The sequence below is a fragment of the Electrophorus electricus genome, chromosome 14, assembly GCF_041902795.1.
Source record: "Electrophorus electricus isolate QZ-2024a chromosome 14, ASM4190279v1, whole genome shotgun sequence".
Classification (NCBI taxonomy): domain Eukaryota; kingdom Metazoa; phylum Chordata; class Actinopteri; order Gymnotiformes; family Gymnotidae; genus Electrophorus; species Electrophorus electricus.
The window spans coordinates 24,603,920-24,621,191 of NC_137510.1; the positions used below are offsets into that span (position 1 = coordinate 24,603,920).

General features: G+C 44.8%; 1 protein-coding gene across 5 annotated transcripts in view; it reads left to right on the forward strand.

Moving 5' to 3' along the window:
- grik5 (glutamate receptor, ionotropic, kainate 5) overlaps positions 1 to 17,257 on the forward strand; it is a 57,097-nt gene extending 39,840 nt beyond the window's left edge. For 4 of the 5 annotated variants that reach the window (XM_081696331.1, XM_081696334.1, XM_081696333.1 and 1 more), the window contains 10 exons: positions 4,562 to 4,669; positions 4,809 to 5,012; positions 5,158 to 5,271; positions 5,684 to 5,793; positions 6,501 to 6,674; positions 6,969 to 7,134; positions 10,686 to 10,911; positions 12,901 to 13,029; positions 13,290 to 13,411; positions 13,737 to 17,257. In XM_081696331.1, coding sequence (XP_081552457.1) covers positions 4,562 to 4,669; positions 4,809 to 5,012; positions 5,158 to 5,271; positions 5,684 to 5,793; positions 6,501 to 6,674; positions 6,969 to 7,134; positions 10,686 to 10,911; positions 12,901 to 13,029; positions 13,290 to 13,411; positions 13,737 to 14,345 — 1,962 coding nt within the window. In that variant the 3' untranslated portion in view covers positions 14,346 to 17,257. The remainder of the gene's footprint in view (positions 1 to 4,561; positions 4,670 to 4,808; positions 5,013 to 5,157; positions 5,272 to 5,683; positions 5,794 to 6,500; positions 6,675 to 6,968; positions 7,135 to 10,685; positions 10,912 to 12,900; positions 13,030 to 13,289; positions 13,412 to 13,736) is intronic. The other variant, XM_081696335.1, reaches the window with a different exon arrangement.
- Positions 17,258 to 17,272: the final 15 nt, after the last annotated feature.

Consider the following 17,272-nt stretch of genomic DNA (forward strand, 5'->3'; position numbering starts at 1 on the left):
TGCAGAAATAATGCATAAAACTGTGGCACAGGCATGTGTGAGCATGGCAGCAATGTTGTTTGCTATTTCCGTGACCTGTGGCAGAGGACTAATCTGGCACAGAGAGACACAGTTGCAAAAAGAAGCTAGGTTAGACTGAATACATGATCAACAGATGGTTAGGCATGCTGCTGCAATATCCAATCAGATTAAATCCTCTCAAAAAGCAGAGTGTGAGCTGGCGACGCAGTGCAGTGACTAGTGGAAGTACGGTTTTAAGCCAAATTGGATTTCACACTAACGATGCATTGGCGTCACATTTTAATGTCACACCCCCTATTGTGCCACTCCACCAACCTCATCGCAGACGCATTTACAGTCGTGGCCAAACATATTGGCCCTCCTGCAGTTCTTTCAGAAAATTTACCGCTTCTCCCAGAAAATTTTGTTTTGTTTTGTTATAATTTGTTTCCTTTTGTTTCCATTAGAACAACACAAAAAAGCTGAGAAAATGTCAAATCTGATTTCTTTCCACACAGAATGGACAAGCAAAATGGCTGCCACATTTTCAACATTGTAAGAAATAATTGGATTTTAATCATGTAAGGTTAATTAAATCCGTATTTAAACTGAACAGGCAATACAGAAATCACACTTGCAACATTTAGATGGAGAAAAGTTGACTCAACCTTTGTGTCTGTCTGTACCAGACATTAGTGTGGTGAAAAGAAAGAAGAGCAAAAAATTGTCAGAGAACGTGAGAAGCAAAATTATGTAAAAGCATGGACAATCTCAAGGCTACAAGTCTCTTCAGAGATCATAACGTTCTTGTGGCCTCAATGTGCAGGGTCATTCTGACGTTTACAGCAGAGGGCACTGTAGACACTGTAAATACTGTAGATACTGTAGATACTAGACCCTGTGGATACTGTAGACACTGTAGATACTGTAAATGTTGTAGACACTACATACACTGTAGATACTGTAGGCACTGTAGACACTAGACACTGTAGATACTGTAGACACTGTAGGCACTGTACATACTGTAAATGCTGTAGACACTACATACACTGTAGATACTGTAGGCACTGTAGACACTAGACACTGTAGATTCTGTAGACACTGTAGGCACTGTAGATACTGTAAATGCTGTAGACACTACATACACTGTAGATACTGTAGGCACTGTAGACACTAGACACTGTAGATACTGTAGACACTGTAGGCACTGTACATACTGTAAATGCTGTAGACACTACATACACTGTAGATACTGTAGGCACTGTAGACACTAGACACTGTAGATTCTGTAGACACTGTAGGCACTGTAGATACTGTAAATGCTGTAGACACTACATACACTGTAGATACTGTTGATACGGTAGACACTAGACATTGTAGATACTGTAGACACTGTAGGCACTGTAGATACTGTAAATGCTGTAGACACTACATACACTGTAGATACTGTAGGCACTGTAGACACTAGACACTGTAGATACTGTAGACACTGTAGGCACTGTAGATACTGTAAATGCTGTAGACACTACATACACTGTAGATACTGTAGGCACTGTAGACACTAGACACTGTAGATTCTGTAGACACTGTAGGCACTGTAGATACTGTAAATGCTGTAGACACTACATACACTGTAGATACTGTAGGCACTGTAGACACTAGACACTGTAGATTCTGTAGACACTGTAGGCACTGTAGATACTGTAAATGCTGTAGACACTACATACACTGTAGATACTGTTGATACGGTAGACACTAGACATTGTAGATACTGTAGACACTGTAGGCACTGTAGATACTGTAAATGCTGTAGACACTACATACACTGTAGATACTGTAGGCACTGTAGACACTAGACACTGTAGATACTGTAGACACTGTAGGCACTGTAGATACTGTAAATGCTGTAGACACTACATACACTGTAGATACTGTAGGCACTGTAGACACTAGACACTGTAGATTCTGTAGACACTGTAGGCACTGTAGATACTGTAAATGCTGTAGACACTACATACACTGTAGATACTGTAGGCACTGTAGACACTAGACACTGTAGATTCTGTAGACACTGTAGGCACTGTAGATACTGTAAATGCTGTAGACACTACATACACTGTAGATACTGTTGATACGGTAGACACTAGACATTGTAGATACTGTAGATTCTGTAGACACTGTAGGCACTGTAGACAGTGTAGATACTGTAGACACGAGCACTGTAGGCACTGTATACTGGGGGTTGCTTTGTTGCTTCTGGCACTAGATGTCTTGACTGTGTGCATGGCATCATGAAATCTGAAGACTACCAAAGGATTTAGGGGCACAACATAGGAACTCGTGTCAGAAATCTGCATCAGTCATGAACCTCCAGCAGGACAATGACCCAAAGCATAATTTAAAAAGCACCCAGAAATTATTTAAGACAAAGTGTTCGAGTGTTTTGAGGTGTCCAGATCAAAATGCAATAAAACACTTGTGGAGAGATCACAAAATAGCAGTTGGAGGGTATCCTTCAAATCCAAGAGAACCAGAGCATTTGTCTGAAGAAAAGTAGCCCAGAATTCCAGTAGAGAGGTGTAAGAAACTCATTCAGGGTTATAGGAAGCAATAACCGATTTTGGTTAATATTTCCAAACAGTGTGCTATCAGATATTAAGTTGAGGGTGCCAGTAATTTTGTGCAGTGCACTTCTGGAGTTTTGTGTGGAATGATATCAGATTTGACTTGTTTTTCAGCTTTTTTGTGCTGTTCCAGTATAAACCAAAGAAATCAACATGTACAGCTGTGTTCAAAATAATAGCATGGTGTTTAAAAAAGTGAGTAAAGCTCAAAATTAAAAAAAAATAATAATAATTTCACACACACAAATGCATTGAGAACACTGTACATTCTATACCAAATCAAAACACGAATTAAAATTAATCAAATGTGTTATTACTTTACAGAAAGTGTAGAAAAGGGAATATTAGGCTGTTAAAAAAAAAAATAGCAGTGTCTGCATTTTTCTTTACAAACTCACACGTTTACTGTATAAACTGAAAAACGCTTGAATACTGAGCCTTCCTGTGAATCACTAAACTAAATATTTAGTTGTATAACCACTGTTTCTGAGAACTGCTTCACATCTACATTGCATGGAGTCGACCAACTTCTGGTATTCCAGCCCAGGACGATTGGACTACATTCCACAATTCCTCTGCATTTCTTGGTTTTGCCAAGCATTTTAGATGTCACCCCACAAGTTTTCTATTGGATTAAGGTCCAGAGATTGGTCTAACTACTCCGTAAAGTTAATCTTCTTGTCCTGAAACCAAGATGCTGCACGCTTACTGGTGTGTTTGGGGTCACTGTCTTGTTGAAACACCAATTTTATAGACATTTCGTCTTCAGCACGATTGCACACAACCTCTTCAAGTATTTTGATGCATTCAAACCGATCCATGATCCTTGGTATGCAATAAATAGGCCCGACACCATAGTATGAGAAACACTCGTGTTTCATGATGCTTGCGCCACCATGCTTCACTGTCTTCACAGTGTACTGTGGCTTGAATTCAGTATTGAGTCATCTGACAAACTGTCTGCAGCCCCTAGACCCAAAAAGAACAATCTTACTTTCATCAGTACCCAAAATGTTGCACCATTTCTCTTTAGGCCAGTCGATGTGTTCTTGGGCAAATTGTAACCTCTTCAGCACATGTCATTTTTGCAGCAATGGGACTTTGTGGGGGCTTCTTGCCCATAGCTTGGCTTCACATGGGGGTCTTCTAATTGTTACAGTATTCACAGGTAACTTTAGACCTTCTTTGATCTCCCTGGAGCTGATCATTGGCTGAGTCTCTATACTTCGATCCATTCAAATGGGAGTTTTCCATTTTTCTTTCACGTATTTATGGTTTTGGTTGCCATTTTATAGCATTTGAGATCATTTTAGCTGAGCAGCCTATCATTTTCTGCACTTCATTATATGCTTTCCCCTCTCCAATCAACTTTTTAATCAAAGTACACTGTTCTTCTGAACAATGTCTGGAACAGCCCGTTTCTTTGAGAGAAATGCACTATAACCAGTATGCACAACATCTGCTGCTTTCATCCTATAACAGGGGCCACCTGTTTGACACCTGTTTTTTCACAGAATGAACGACCTCACTTATTGAACTTCACACTGCTATTATTCTGAACACGCCCCTTTTTGTTAATCATTCAGTTACACAGAATCAGCAGCATACGTGTCATGACTGTTGGGTCTGTTGGTTTTTTATTACTCTACCACACCTACTAGTACATTTTTTGCCATGTAGAAATATAATTTCTACCATAAACAGTGATTGATCTAGTTAGTGATGTTGCACTGCTATTATTTTGAATACAACTGTAAATATCAAAGCATTTGATATTGTAACAGTTTTCTGGAAGAGGTGCAGGGGTGTCAGTATTTTTGTGCACCAGATTAAGAAATGGTAATACACATGTGTGTTATGTGGCTTTTATGGCCCAGTGCAGCCCTGAAATCAGAGCCCTGTGAGTTTATAAGTTCTGGTTTCTGTCTCTGTGTTAGATTGGTATCTGGTATTCTAATAACACCCTGGTCATGAACTCCACCAGTCTGGACATCAATGTCTCTGAGACTCTGGCGAACAAGACCCTCATCATCACCACCATCCTGGTGAGGTCCAACAGCAACACATATGCAAGGGAAAGGCTTGTTTTCTGTGAGGAACATGCTTTGACCAAGGTGGCCTGCATCCATCCATCCATTCCTACCATGTGTGTGTGTGTGTGTGTGTGTGTGTGTGTGTGTGTAGGAGAACCCGTATGTCATGAGGAAGGTGAATTACCAGGAGCTGGAGGGCAATGATCGCTATGAGGGCTTCTGTGTTGACATGCTGCGGGAGCTGTCTGACATTCTGAAGTTCACCTACCGGATCAAACTGGTCGATGACGGTCTGTACGGAGCCCCTGAGCTCAATGGTTCCTGGACAGGCATGGTCGGGGAACTGATCAACAGAGTATGCTCTCTCTCTCCCTCTCTCTCTCTCTCTTTCTCTCTCAAAGACACACACACACACACACATTTTATTAATGTGAAATTTGCACGTGTTGTCTGCACTCATCCTTTTGGCCTTGTCCTTTTTTGCTCTCTCTCTGGAGCAGAAAGCTGATTTAGCGGTAGCTGCCTTCACCATCACCTCTGAGAGAGAGAAAGTCATCGATTTCTCGAAACCTTTCATGACTCTGGGCATCAGCATTCTCTACAGAGTTCATATAGTAAGATGTACAGATGTACAAGCACCAAACACGCAAGCCACACACACACACACACACACACACACACACATTGAGGGTGCTCGTAATTCAACTCACGTATTTCGGTTGAGTTGATCCATAATAAATATTCCCTCTAGTGGTGAGGAGAGGTTATGCATGCAGTAAATAACCTTTTCCCATTGATGCATGTACAGAGTGTAGATGTGTGAGGTAAACCAGCGGAGACGAGGCATTCTCCTCCTTATTGCCACACTTAGTGTTCCTGTAGTAGATCTTGTTGACCAAAGTGAAGCTAAATCAAACGATCTCTGCGTGAATGAGATAAGACAGAGTGTCTGTATCTAAATATTCTCCGCTTTCCCTGTTTGTTTGCTTGTTTGGAATGATCTGTGCACTGCTTGTTTCCCGCCAGGGCCGAAAGCCAGGCTATTTCTCGTTCCTGGATCCCTTCTCCCCAGCCATTTGGCTCTTCATGCTGCTGGCGTACCTGGCTGTCAGCTGTGTGCTTTTCCTCGCTGCCAGGTACACGCTCACTCACATACGCACAAACGCACACACAGACACACACACACACACACAGGCACACACATGTACACACAAGCACATACACGCAAGCACACACACACACGCATACACAAGCACACACACATACGCACACTAATGCATACCCCCTCTCATAAAGAGCATGTTTTGATTTGTTTTTATGTATTTTGTCAACCCCAATTTACAATCCTCTGCCCATATGCACAGAGCCAGATTACAGAACCCCAGGGCACAACTTCCATTCATCCCCCAATACCCCCCCCCCCCCCACACACACACTCACCCCACACCTCCTACATGGACTATCCTAAACCTATGAACCACTCACATATCGGACACCATTCATTCTCCAGGAGACACTGCAGTTTGTAGATTAAGTCCATATCTATGATGGAGTTATATGGAGTCACTTTGATCTGAGAAATGGAGCAAGATTTTAACTGAACAGTGAAATAGCACAACAGACAATCCTGCCGGTCTGGGAGAGCCATGGTTACAGAGCCCTGTAAGCACTGCCTTCTTATCCGTAGTCTCTATGTGGTCTCAATGTACCCACAGCCCCCTCCTGACCCATCGGCATGGCGCTACGGACGTTGGGGGGGTAGAGTACTGGGGCATGACGAGGAGCAAACGCGTGTACCCGCAGTGTGCCACCCTAAGCGTGTGTGTCTGCATCTGTGTGCCAGGTTAAGCCCGTACGAGTGGTACAACCCTAACCCGTGCCTGCGGGATCGCCGGGACCTGCTGGAGAACCAGTACACACTGGGGAACAGCCTGTGGTTTCCAGTGGGAGGCTTCATGCAGCAGGGCTCAGAAATCATGCCCAAAGCCCTGTCCACCCGCTGTGTCAGCGGAGTCTGGTTAGTGTGTGTGTGTGTGTGTGTGTGTGTGTGTGTGTGTGTGTGTGTGTGTGTGTGAGCACGTGCGTGAGTGCGTGTGGGTGTGTGTGTGGGTGTGAATGCGCCTGTGTGATGTAGTTCATTTTTTTGTAGTCACAGTTTCAGTAAACTGAAATTGGCTAAATTGCATGACACTACAGGTGATAATAAAGAAGTAATAACTTACTTCATTATAACTCCTTAACTTCTTCTTCCTTTTTATCCTCCCTTTTTTAAAAGCGTTTCTAATGTATGCTAATTATCTCTCTCTCTCAGGTGGGCATTCACCCTGATCATAATTTCTTCGTATACAGCAAATCTGGCTGCATTTCTGACTGTGCAAAGAATGGAGGCCCCCATCGAGTCCCCCGATGATCTGGCGGACCAAACCAATATCCAGTATGGAACTATTCACGGGGGGAGCACCATGACCTTCTTCATGGTATAAACCACATTGTCTCTCTCTCTCTCTCTCTCTCTCTCTCTCTCCTTCCCACACACGCTTACGAGCACACACATGCGTCCCCGCGTATACAAGCGAGGAAGTGTGTCAGCTAGTATTTTCGTTTGAGTGGGAATGTGCTTGTATGATGTGGGTAGAGTGTGTGTGGGAGAAGAAACTTCAAGAATGCGAGCTAGCCTTTATTTCCAGCTCTCACAGCAGTGTTAGCATCTCATGTGTTTTCCACTAATCAGTGCACTGCTACAGTGTGATAGGACACAACAGAGCAGTCTATCAACAATCAATTAACCTCTTCACCCGCATTAATGAAGCTGTAGCGTTCGCACAAATTATATGAATTATTAATGTGCTAACTAATTTTCTCTGGCTTTTTACTTGTGCACTACTTGCAGTAAAAAAAAAAAAACAGCTTTGTGTCTCTCTTTAGATATATAGAATCCTGTTTTTTTAACCCACAGAACATGAGCCATGTGGGTGATTGATCTTAACAGCAAGCAGCAACAATAAACACATTTTCAGTGTTTTGTTCAACTTAATTATACTGTCAGTTTTTTTGCTAAGTGTATATTTATGTGTCTATTTACTTTGTGTACTTATGTGTCTATGTGCTGCTCTTTCTACCACTGCTTCTTTATGGTGTCTTTATGTTTACATGGTGGTGGCAAGTTACAGTTTAGCAATTGCCTCTGAAACATTGGGCAGGATGCACACAACGTCCTGGCACTTTCCATCCCCAGTGGGAGGACCTATAGATGGCGCTATTGCATTTCCACTTGAACCTTCAGAAGCTCTGGCTTGCGTTGGAGATGGCAGGTCTAGTGTTGATAAACAGGGTTTGATGGATAGAAGACCCAAAGCCTTCCATCTGTAGGTGCGGACAGGCTTAGAAATACTCCTCAGCTCCTGGACGTGGACCAATTTTACCAACAGCACCCATCTGCTTCCTGTTTGCCCAAAGTACAAGCGCGAGCTACACAGTCTAGCATTTTAACATGGTCAGGTGACTTTTAACTTCTGGCACTATTGCAATTCTTTTTGAATTATCGTTGTAGCAGCCAGCTAATTGTTAGCACTAGGGCATGCCTGTCATTTTAGGCCCAGTACACCACTGGACCACCCGAGCCACTGCAGGGCATTGGCAGGCAGTCAGAGCAGGGAGGTCACCCGGCTCATCTGGCCTAGTGTAGCGGTGCTTCTGCCAAGGTCCTGGGTCAGCAGCATTACTCTGCCTCCGAATGGAGGTGGGACACACCCTCTCCACCACAGACCTGGCGCACACACTACTGGTACTGTGCATGTCACTGGAAGCCACTGGTGCACGCCCGGCAACACAGAATGCAAGGAAGACGAGTTTATTTGTTTCCTACATGGTGGTAATTCAAAGTGCTTTGCACAGGTGTAGAAGAATCTACATGATAAGAGTTACATTCTGAGGTTTGTTGCCTCAGCATGGTTTGATGGACATTGCTTAACAGACTTGCTTCTCCACCACTGAACAAGAACAAAGACATAAGTTTATGATTTGACCTGAGTTGGTCCTTGATGGTTCTCTTTGCAACCCTAGTCAACCTTCCCACTAACGTAACATGGTAGAGAGATGTAGGCGATTGGTGTTTTCCAATGTGACTACCATTCTTTTACCAAACTGGAGACAAAATGACAGACCCTTTTTCAATGGCAGAGTATGACAGCTAATGTCAAATTCAAACATCTGTAAGGTCATACACATTCAGGTTTTTTGGAAATTAACCCATCACTTACATACATGTAACAATTACCTTTTCAATTCAACTATTGTCTTTTCCAGAGGGAATAGCAGTGTTATTTTTGCAGTGAAGCTCACTGGCCTGGACTCTGGGGTTGCCATGCTTCACGAGCACTGCTCTGAACATGCTGTGCCTTTGCTACTAGTGAAATCCTCTATTGACTCAAGTGAATGTACATGTAAAGTTAGTGCCATATCAAGGTCTAGCAATGCTTTATTGTAAGTGAACAAAGAAAGTCTGTTAGAATCCTTCTGCCCTGCACGGGATTATGAAAACGCTCTCACACCAGAAATGACCAACAGAGGGTCATTGTTTTCAGAAATGATGTGAGACAGCTGGGTTTCCTTATAGCGTCATGAACGAGGCCAGCATGCACTGAACATTTAACCACCACAGGATCGTTTCTTTAGTCTTGAAGAATGACTGTTTTCTCCATACAAAGAGGCAGGTAGTGACAGCCGTGGTGCCTTGAGATCCCAGGTGGGAGACATTTCCTTGCCGTTCATGTAAAGCGGGTGAAGATGGCTCATTTAGATCCAACTAAATCTGTGCTGAGTGGACAGTTACGTGATGACTCAGAGAGTCCTTTCATTTGGAAGTTACAAACGCACACTCTGCAATGGCACATTCTCTGCATTTGGTAATACATCCCAGTTTCAGCCCGCCCTGCTCCAAGAACTGCCCAGTTCCAATTTTCTCCAGCTAAGTAGGGGCTTGTGGTCCGTAATGGCTTGGACAGGCATTCCTTCAGGTATTGCGTGGAGCACAGGAAGCAGGCGGTTACCTATCAGGCATAAGTCGCCTATCGGGCATAAGTCCTGCAAGGCCACAAGCAGATGGAACTTGTCTTGTCCAACAGCTGGTAACTGTAGGAGAAGATAACTGACACAACACCTGGACTGGTGGTAACTGTTAGACACTTGAGACCAACCACACACTTTAAGTTACAGTAACACTGATGAATCTTCAGGAATCATCAGTTGTAATATTTTGATTGAAACTGATGTTAGATTTTTGTAGCATGGTTGTTGCTGAACAAAGGTTTTTTTCCCCCTTTTGAACAGTTAGCTCTGCCGTTCAGTTCTGTTCTCCACCAATCACAGATCACTAATCTGATTTAACACAAATTGTTATTAATTATCCAGTAATGAATAATTCATGAATAATATAATAGCACATAATTACTTGTTGAATAGTCATTAATTAGCATTAAATAATTCAACTTTAAACGTGTATTTAGCACAATTGATTAGGATTGGTGAAGCACTTGGTACTTGTTTGTTTTTAATTTGAAAACCAATTTATGGAAAACCAGTTAAAGGACAACCAATTTGATAATGCTTAAGTACTTTTTACTAAGCTAATAACTACTTAAGCATTAATGAGCCATCAAACATTTAGTTATGACACTGGTTCAAAATTGGTACAAAATCATTACACCATCAATGTAGTAACAAAGTAGTGAAAAGAAATGAAATACTTCTATAGTAAGACTCCATTACTTACTTTTAACAATAAACACTTAACTATTCATTAAGAAACCATAATGTTACATATAAATCAAATGTGTCATTTATTGAAAAATCATGTGAAAAATCAAGTTAAATGAAATCAAATTTTGTTTTCAAATCTACAGTGTATAAATGTACATGGGGTGTACTTCTCCTCTCCTCTCCTTTCCTTACCTCACCTCACCTTACCTCACCTCTCGTTTTAAGGGATTTTTTGGAAGGAATTTGTTAAGCCTCTGACCCTGCCTTTCAGAACTCCCGCTACCAGACGTACCAGCGCATGTGGAACTACATGCACTCCAAGCAGCCCAGCGTGTTCGTGAAGAGCACAGAGGAGGGCATTGCTCGCGTGCTCAACTCCAAGTACGCCTTCCTGCTGGAGAGCACCATGAACGAGTACCACCGCAGCCTCAACTGCAACCTCACGCAGATAGGAGGTCTACTGGACACCAAGGGCTACGGCATCGGCATGCCCCTGGGTAAGAGGGCCGGGAGGGAGGGCCATGCCCCTGGGTGAGAGGGCCAGGGAGGGAGGGCCATGCCCCTGGGTGAGAGGGCCGGGAGGGAGGGCCATGCTCCTGGGTGAGAGGGCCAGGGAGGGAGGGCCATGCCCCTGGGTGAGAGGGCCAGGGAGGGAGGGCCATGCCCCTGGGTGAGAGGGCCAGGGAGGGAGGGCCATGCCCCTGGGTGAGAGGGCCGGGAGGGAGGGCCATGCCCCTGGGTGAGAGGGCCAGGGAGGGAGGGCCATGCCCCTGGGTGAGAGGGCCGGGAGGGAGGGCCATGCTCCTGGGTGAGAGGGCCAGGGAGGGAGGGCCATGCCCCTGGGTGAGAGGGCCGGGAGGGAGGGCCATGCCCCTGGGTGAGAGGGCCAGGGAGGGAGGGCCATGCCCCTGGGTGAGAGGGCCAGGGAGGGAGGGCCATGCTCCTGGGTGAGAGGGCCAGGGAGGGAGGGCCATGCCCCTGGGTGAGAGGACCGAGGAGGCGGGTAGGGAGGACCATGTGGAGGGGTTAATGACACCTGGGCCAGTGCACTCCCTCATGTACCAGCATGGATGGAATGAGACAGCAAAGCACTTTTGTAAGTCACCCAGGACTTATGAGTGTGTGTGTGTGTGTGTGTGTGTGTGTGTGTGTGTGTGTGTGTGCACGTGTGTGTGTGTGTATGTATATATATATATATATATATATAGTTAATTTTGAATATTTTCTATATTTTAGAAAAACAGTGAGGGTATCAAAACCATGAAAAAACACAGATGTGATTATTCTGTGTTAAATAAGTACCAATGACTCTCTTAAATTTTAGTTTCTTCAAATTCGCCATCCTTTATAGTGATGAGAACTATGCAGAATCTTGGTGTTCTCTTAATCAGCTTCATGAGGCAACAACCTGTGATGTCTTCTAGAAATTCTCATGCATGCTGAGTACTTGCAGGGTGAGGGATTACATTTCTGAATGAAAACTATTTGCTAAGGGAGCATTTCAAATTAAAATTTTATTTGATATTTTTTATGTTATTTTTATTTTGTTTTTTAATGTTATTTTCATGTTATTATTTTGAAATTTCGATTCGTACGTAGGATAATTTAAGATGAAAACATTAGATTACAATGTGTAACAATCTGAGCACAAACAGAGACGGAGTAGTATGGTGAATGCAGTTTAACAGAGAACACGGGTAATCCACATTAGTAATCCAAAGAACATGAACATAAACCAAGGTTGTAAATCCAGAAAAGCAGTCAGCGAAGCAAAGCAAACAGACTGGGAACAGGCGAGGAGAGTAATCCAATTAACCAGATGAAACAGTGATGATAACAAACGGCTCAGAAACGTACTTACTTTGTGAAGTTACTTTGTGAAGACTGAATACAAACACAGGGTTTACAAAGACTAATGAGAACTAACGAGACACAGGTGAAGGCAATAACAGGTAAAGGAACTATGGAGCGGAACCAGAAGAAACCAAAACAAGGAAACACAAGGAAACAAAACCAGGAAGTAAATAAACATAGTGGCGTTGCTGTGGGAACCACGTGTGTGTGTGTGTGTGTGTGTGTGTGTGTGTGTGTGTGTGTATATCTTTAAGACTTTAAGACTTTTTCTAATCATAAAGTATGGGGAAATGTTCCAGGGTAAAAAATAAGGAAGGAGAACACAAAATGGCAATGGCACAGTCATGTCTGTCTCATATGACAGGTTTCTGTCTCTTTCCCTTTCTCTCTCTCTCTCTCTCTCACTCTCTCTCTCTCTCTTTCTCCCTCTCCCTCCCTCTCACTCACTCTCTCTCTCTCTCTCTCTCTCTCTCTCTCACTCTCTCTCTCTCTCTTTCTCCCTCTCCCTCCCTCTCACTCGCTCTCTCTCTCTCTCTCTCTCTCACTCTCTCTCTCTCTCTTTCTCCCTCTCCCTCCCTCTCACTCTCTCTCTCTCTCTCTCTCGCCCCCCCCCCCCATCTCTCCCCCCTCAGGCTCTCCTTTTCGTGATGAGATCAGTCTGGCTATCTTGCAGCTTCAGGAGAACAACAGGCTGGAGATTCTAAAGCGGAGGTGGTGGGAGGCGGGCCAGTGCCCCAAAGAGGAGGATCACCGAGCTAAAGGCAAGAGCCCCCCCCCTTCTGCATCCCGCAGAGCTCCCGTCTAGCCTGCGCTCTACGGGCTTATCTGCACTGCAGGTCACTGTGCAGCTCTGTCAGACAGCAGTTTCTGTGCAATGCAATTAAGTCTGTACGTTTTCTCGAATAATGCTGCTGGCAGATGTCAGCAGGTACTTCGGTGAGCGTTAGGGATTCTGTATGTGCCTGTGTGTTTAGTACTCTGTGTGCGTGTGTGTTTTGTATGCTGCGTGTGTGTTCTGTAGGCCTAGGCATGGAGAACATTGGCGGGATATTCGTAGTTCTGATCTGTGGGTTGATCATTGCCGTGTTTGTGGCAGTGATGGAGTTCGTGTGGTCCACTCGACGCTCGGCTGAAACAGATGAGGTGCAGCCTAGGCACTCCCTCTCTCCCTCCCGCACACACACACACACACACACACACACACACACACACACACACACACACACACAGATACACACACAAACGCACACACCACCCCAAAAACCCCCCGTGGTACTGTCCCACCATGTGTACTGTACGTTATTGACTTTGTTCAGCATGTGGTGACTATTTATGGCTTTTTAATACTCCAGGTTCCTTCCCAAGAGCTAGTGCAGATATGACCTAAAGTGGAGTTGACACCAGCCCATATGCTCGTATGTTGTAGTGAGAGCCATGATCATGCTCTCTGCCTCTCTGTCTCTCTCAGGTGTCTGTGTGTCAGGAGATGTTGACCGAGTTCCGGAATGCGGTGTCCTGTAAGAAGAGCTCCCGTCTACGCCGTCGCCGGCCCCTCTCCAGCTCTTTGGCCCTGCGCCACCCGACCCGCATCACGCTGGGGGCCCCACGGCCCCTGCGGCTAGTCAGAGAGATGCGCCTCAGTAACGGAAAGCTCTACAGCGGGGCGGGGCCCTTAACAGGAGGCTCTGGGGCTGGGTCAGGCCCCTCGGAGCTGGGCCCCGGGCCCCAGCGCCTCCTGGAGGACCCTCTGGGGGCCAGCAGCACACCTGCGGGGCCCCTAGGCCCGCCTGCAGTGACCGTGCCTCTGCCGCGGGGCTGCACTCATGTGCGCATTTGCCAGGAGTGCCGGCGCATCCAGAGCCTCCGCACGACCGCGTGCTCCCGCGTGCCACCCTCCGCCTCGCCCCTCCCACGCCTGGCCCCGCCCCCGCCACACTCGTCCTCCAATACAGACAGTGAGGGGGGCGGGGGGCCGAGCCCGTGTAGGATAGGCCACTCCCCACCCCCCCCGAGAGGTTGCACACTCCCTGCCCCTCCGAGCAGTACGAGCACAGACCTGCTGGGCGAGCAGGACTGAAAGAGAGAGGGAGAGAGGGAGAGAGGGAGAGAGGGAGTGGATGAAGGGAGGTACGCCCAGATTTGGTTGGGGGGGGCGGGGGGGCAGCAAAGTATTCTGCCGTTACTGCTCTCCTCGCCGTTCGTGGCAACGGAAAATAACAGAAGAAACTGAATGCTTCCCCCAACACCTTTCACTTGCGTTCGCATTCGCCATTTTGAACTTGCGCTCCTGATGATGTCATAGAAACCCTCTGATAAGGTGAAAAGCATCTCATACAAAGAACCAAAATGGTGGCGTGTTGACCTCCTCACACTGTAGGGGGAATGGGAGGCTGAAGTCCAATCAGTAGCACAGAGATACTTCACCTCCACGTAAGCTCCTCCCGTCGCCCCGTGGCACAAACACTCCCTCCAGCGGAACTTCCCAGTTTCTCCGGAATGACAGTGCACACCTTCAGTGGAGTAACCTCTAAGCTGTGTCAAATGTACAGCAATCGAACAAACTGACACTCCACATAGACTGAAACAATCCACATGGACTGGGTCATCCTCGCCTTTTTCTGTATGACGTTTATTATTATTATTGTTATTATTTTTCTTTGTCGGTTGATTCCCCAGGTCTAACTTTGGCCCAGCTAAAATGAAGATATCAATTTATGGGCCTGAACACACTCAACGTGAAGTGTGCTGTGCTGATGCTGTTTCCTGCTCCGGTAGATCCTGCAGTAACTGATGGGGTGCACTTCTGACAGAATTGACACCTCGGCAATTCAAACATCTATTTCATGTCTGTTTTCTAGAACAGTTTAAATGATAGTTTGCTTTGTTTCAGCCCAGCGCACTGTTGTGCTACACCTTAATTGGAGTGAATGTTCCAGTGTTTGTGGGGAGTCACAGGGCAGTCCATTTTACCAAACATCTAATACGTGTCAGTGCAAAACACAAGGACAATGGTGTTTGTCTTTGTTACACAGTTGTTGGTGTGTGATTGCTTCATTCATTACTCAAATGATCTTGCCATTCCTCGACTTGGGTGTTCTTGTTGTCAGCTGACTTGGAAAGGAGCCCTAGTAAACTCCTACTGACAACTGGTAGCATATAAAACATTAATTTAAACACAACAGTAGCATGAGGGAACATGCCGATCTTATGGTAAACGTTTCATAGCACATGATATTGCAGTGTATTTACCGTCTGTGTGTGAGCTCCAGGTGAAAGACTGATGCTGTTGACCCTTTACGATGAAGTGCAGTAGAGTGTCACATTAAACTTATACTTCCTACCACTCATCACAGTCAGTCAATGTTTTTGCTCGCCTGGTGAAACACGAGACGTATGGATACGGAAAGCCAAGCCCAGATGCCGAGTGAGCGTAGCGTATCCCGGCCTTGGGTGCGGAGAAGTGAAAACAGTAAGACCATTTGCTGTGCTGACATACTAATAAAGGCAAGAACAAAGTCCTGCGTATATAGAAACATCAAATGAGTCCAGATGCACAATACCACACACCGCTATTAATGCAGGCAGCAAGCCCACATGAGCACACGGCCGCTGATCTTCCACATTCATACGGAGGTGTTTCAAATGACAAAAACTGGTTGGTTTAGATGTGGTGACTTGACACGCACGCACGCACGTGCTATTTTAACATATTTATTTTCCCCTGTCATCTTAACTTGTCAAACTGACTCAGTGTAAGACTTAATGCCAGGCTAAGGAAAACAAAGATATCATACATTCCTAAAGAGGTCAAAGGGGAATCAAACCATTTTCTTTGTTTTATATTTCTTTGCTCTTTTTGTGTTAGTTTTCAAATTTCTATACTACTGTACAATGGGTTATGAAAAAGATGGTCATGAATATTAATATGATTATATTGTTGTTATTATAAGTATTCCTACTGAAGTGCAGGAGTCATTTGGGGTGTGTGAGGGGTCAAGGGTTAAGCATAGGGCTGAGGGCTCTATTACAGAGTGTCCACCTGATGTTGAAGCGACAAACAGATTTCTTTGGAATAAAGAATACCAATCAATCTGTCTTTAATGAGTTTTATATCTTCTTTGGGTGTTTACGAGAGACTCTGTCTATAGTTTTCACAGTACAGGATCTGGGCACAGAGCAACAGGTTTGAAATTCTGTTCACTGTCATATTGTATGTATCTGGGTGTTTGGTTTCTTATGATATGTATCTGCTGCTTACACCTAGTCATAGTTATGTCATGGTGATGTCAAAGCTGTTACACCAAAAGTAGCTGCATCAGGCCCCCAAAGGCATGTCGGGTGGCACTCTTCAGACCGCAAAGACATGGCTGGCTGTCCTACAGAAACGGTATGTACTCCATTATGGGCTATTTCACCTCCTCCTCACCTGACCTTTTTGCTGAGCGAAAGCCATTTATCTTCAAATATGTATCTGTCATGTGCATTTCAGACCAAGAGGTTGTTTATGCATGTATAAGGTAGCTTAGCCGTCTGTTCTCTCAGAATATAAACGTTTGTCAGCCACATGCTACAGTGACCTACAGCGTTTTTATTTGTAAATATGATATAGTGTTTATTGTAGCTGGGTGGTACAAATATAGAGAGTACAAATATATGGAGTACAGTTTTTTAAAAGAAATATATTGGCCTTTTAGGAATGAAGTTGTAACAGCCATTACAAATGTGGCTAATTCTCTGGCAGAAGTTTGTCGCCCCCCTCTGGTCATTTAGAGTCTCCTGTCTGGAAGAGCTGCACCCGGATATCTGCGCTGTTATTATCGGCCGAGTCGTGATAAGCTAATATACGAGGTGAGTGTACTTGTAAGCTCATCTTTAACTTACTGCTTTGTCAGGAACTTATAAAACCTCTGGATCTGACAAGCTGTAAAATGGTTAGAATAACAGGAAATCTGCATACAGTTCAGAAGGCTTGAAATAAAACCATCACTTTTTGTTTTAGGACGA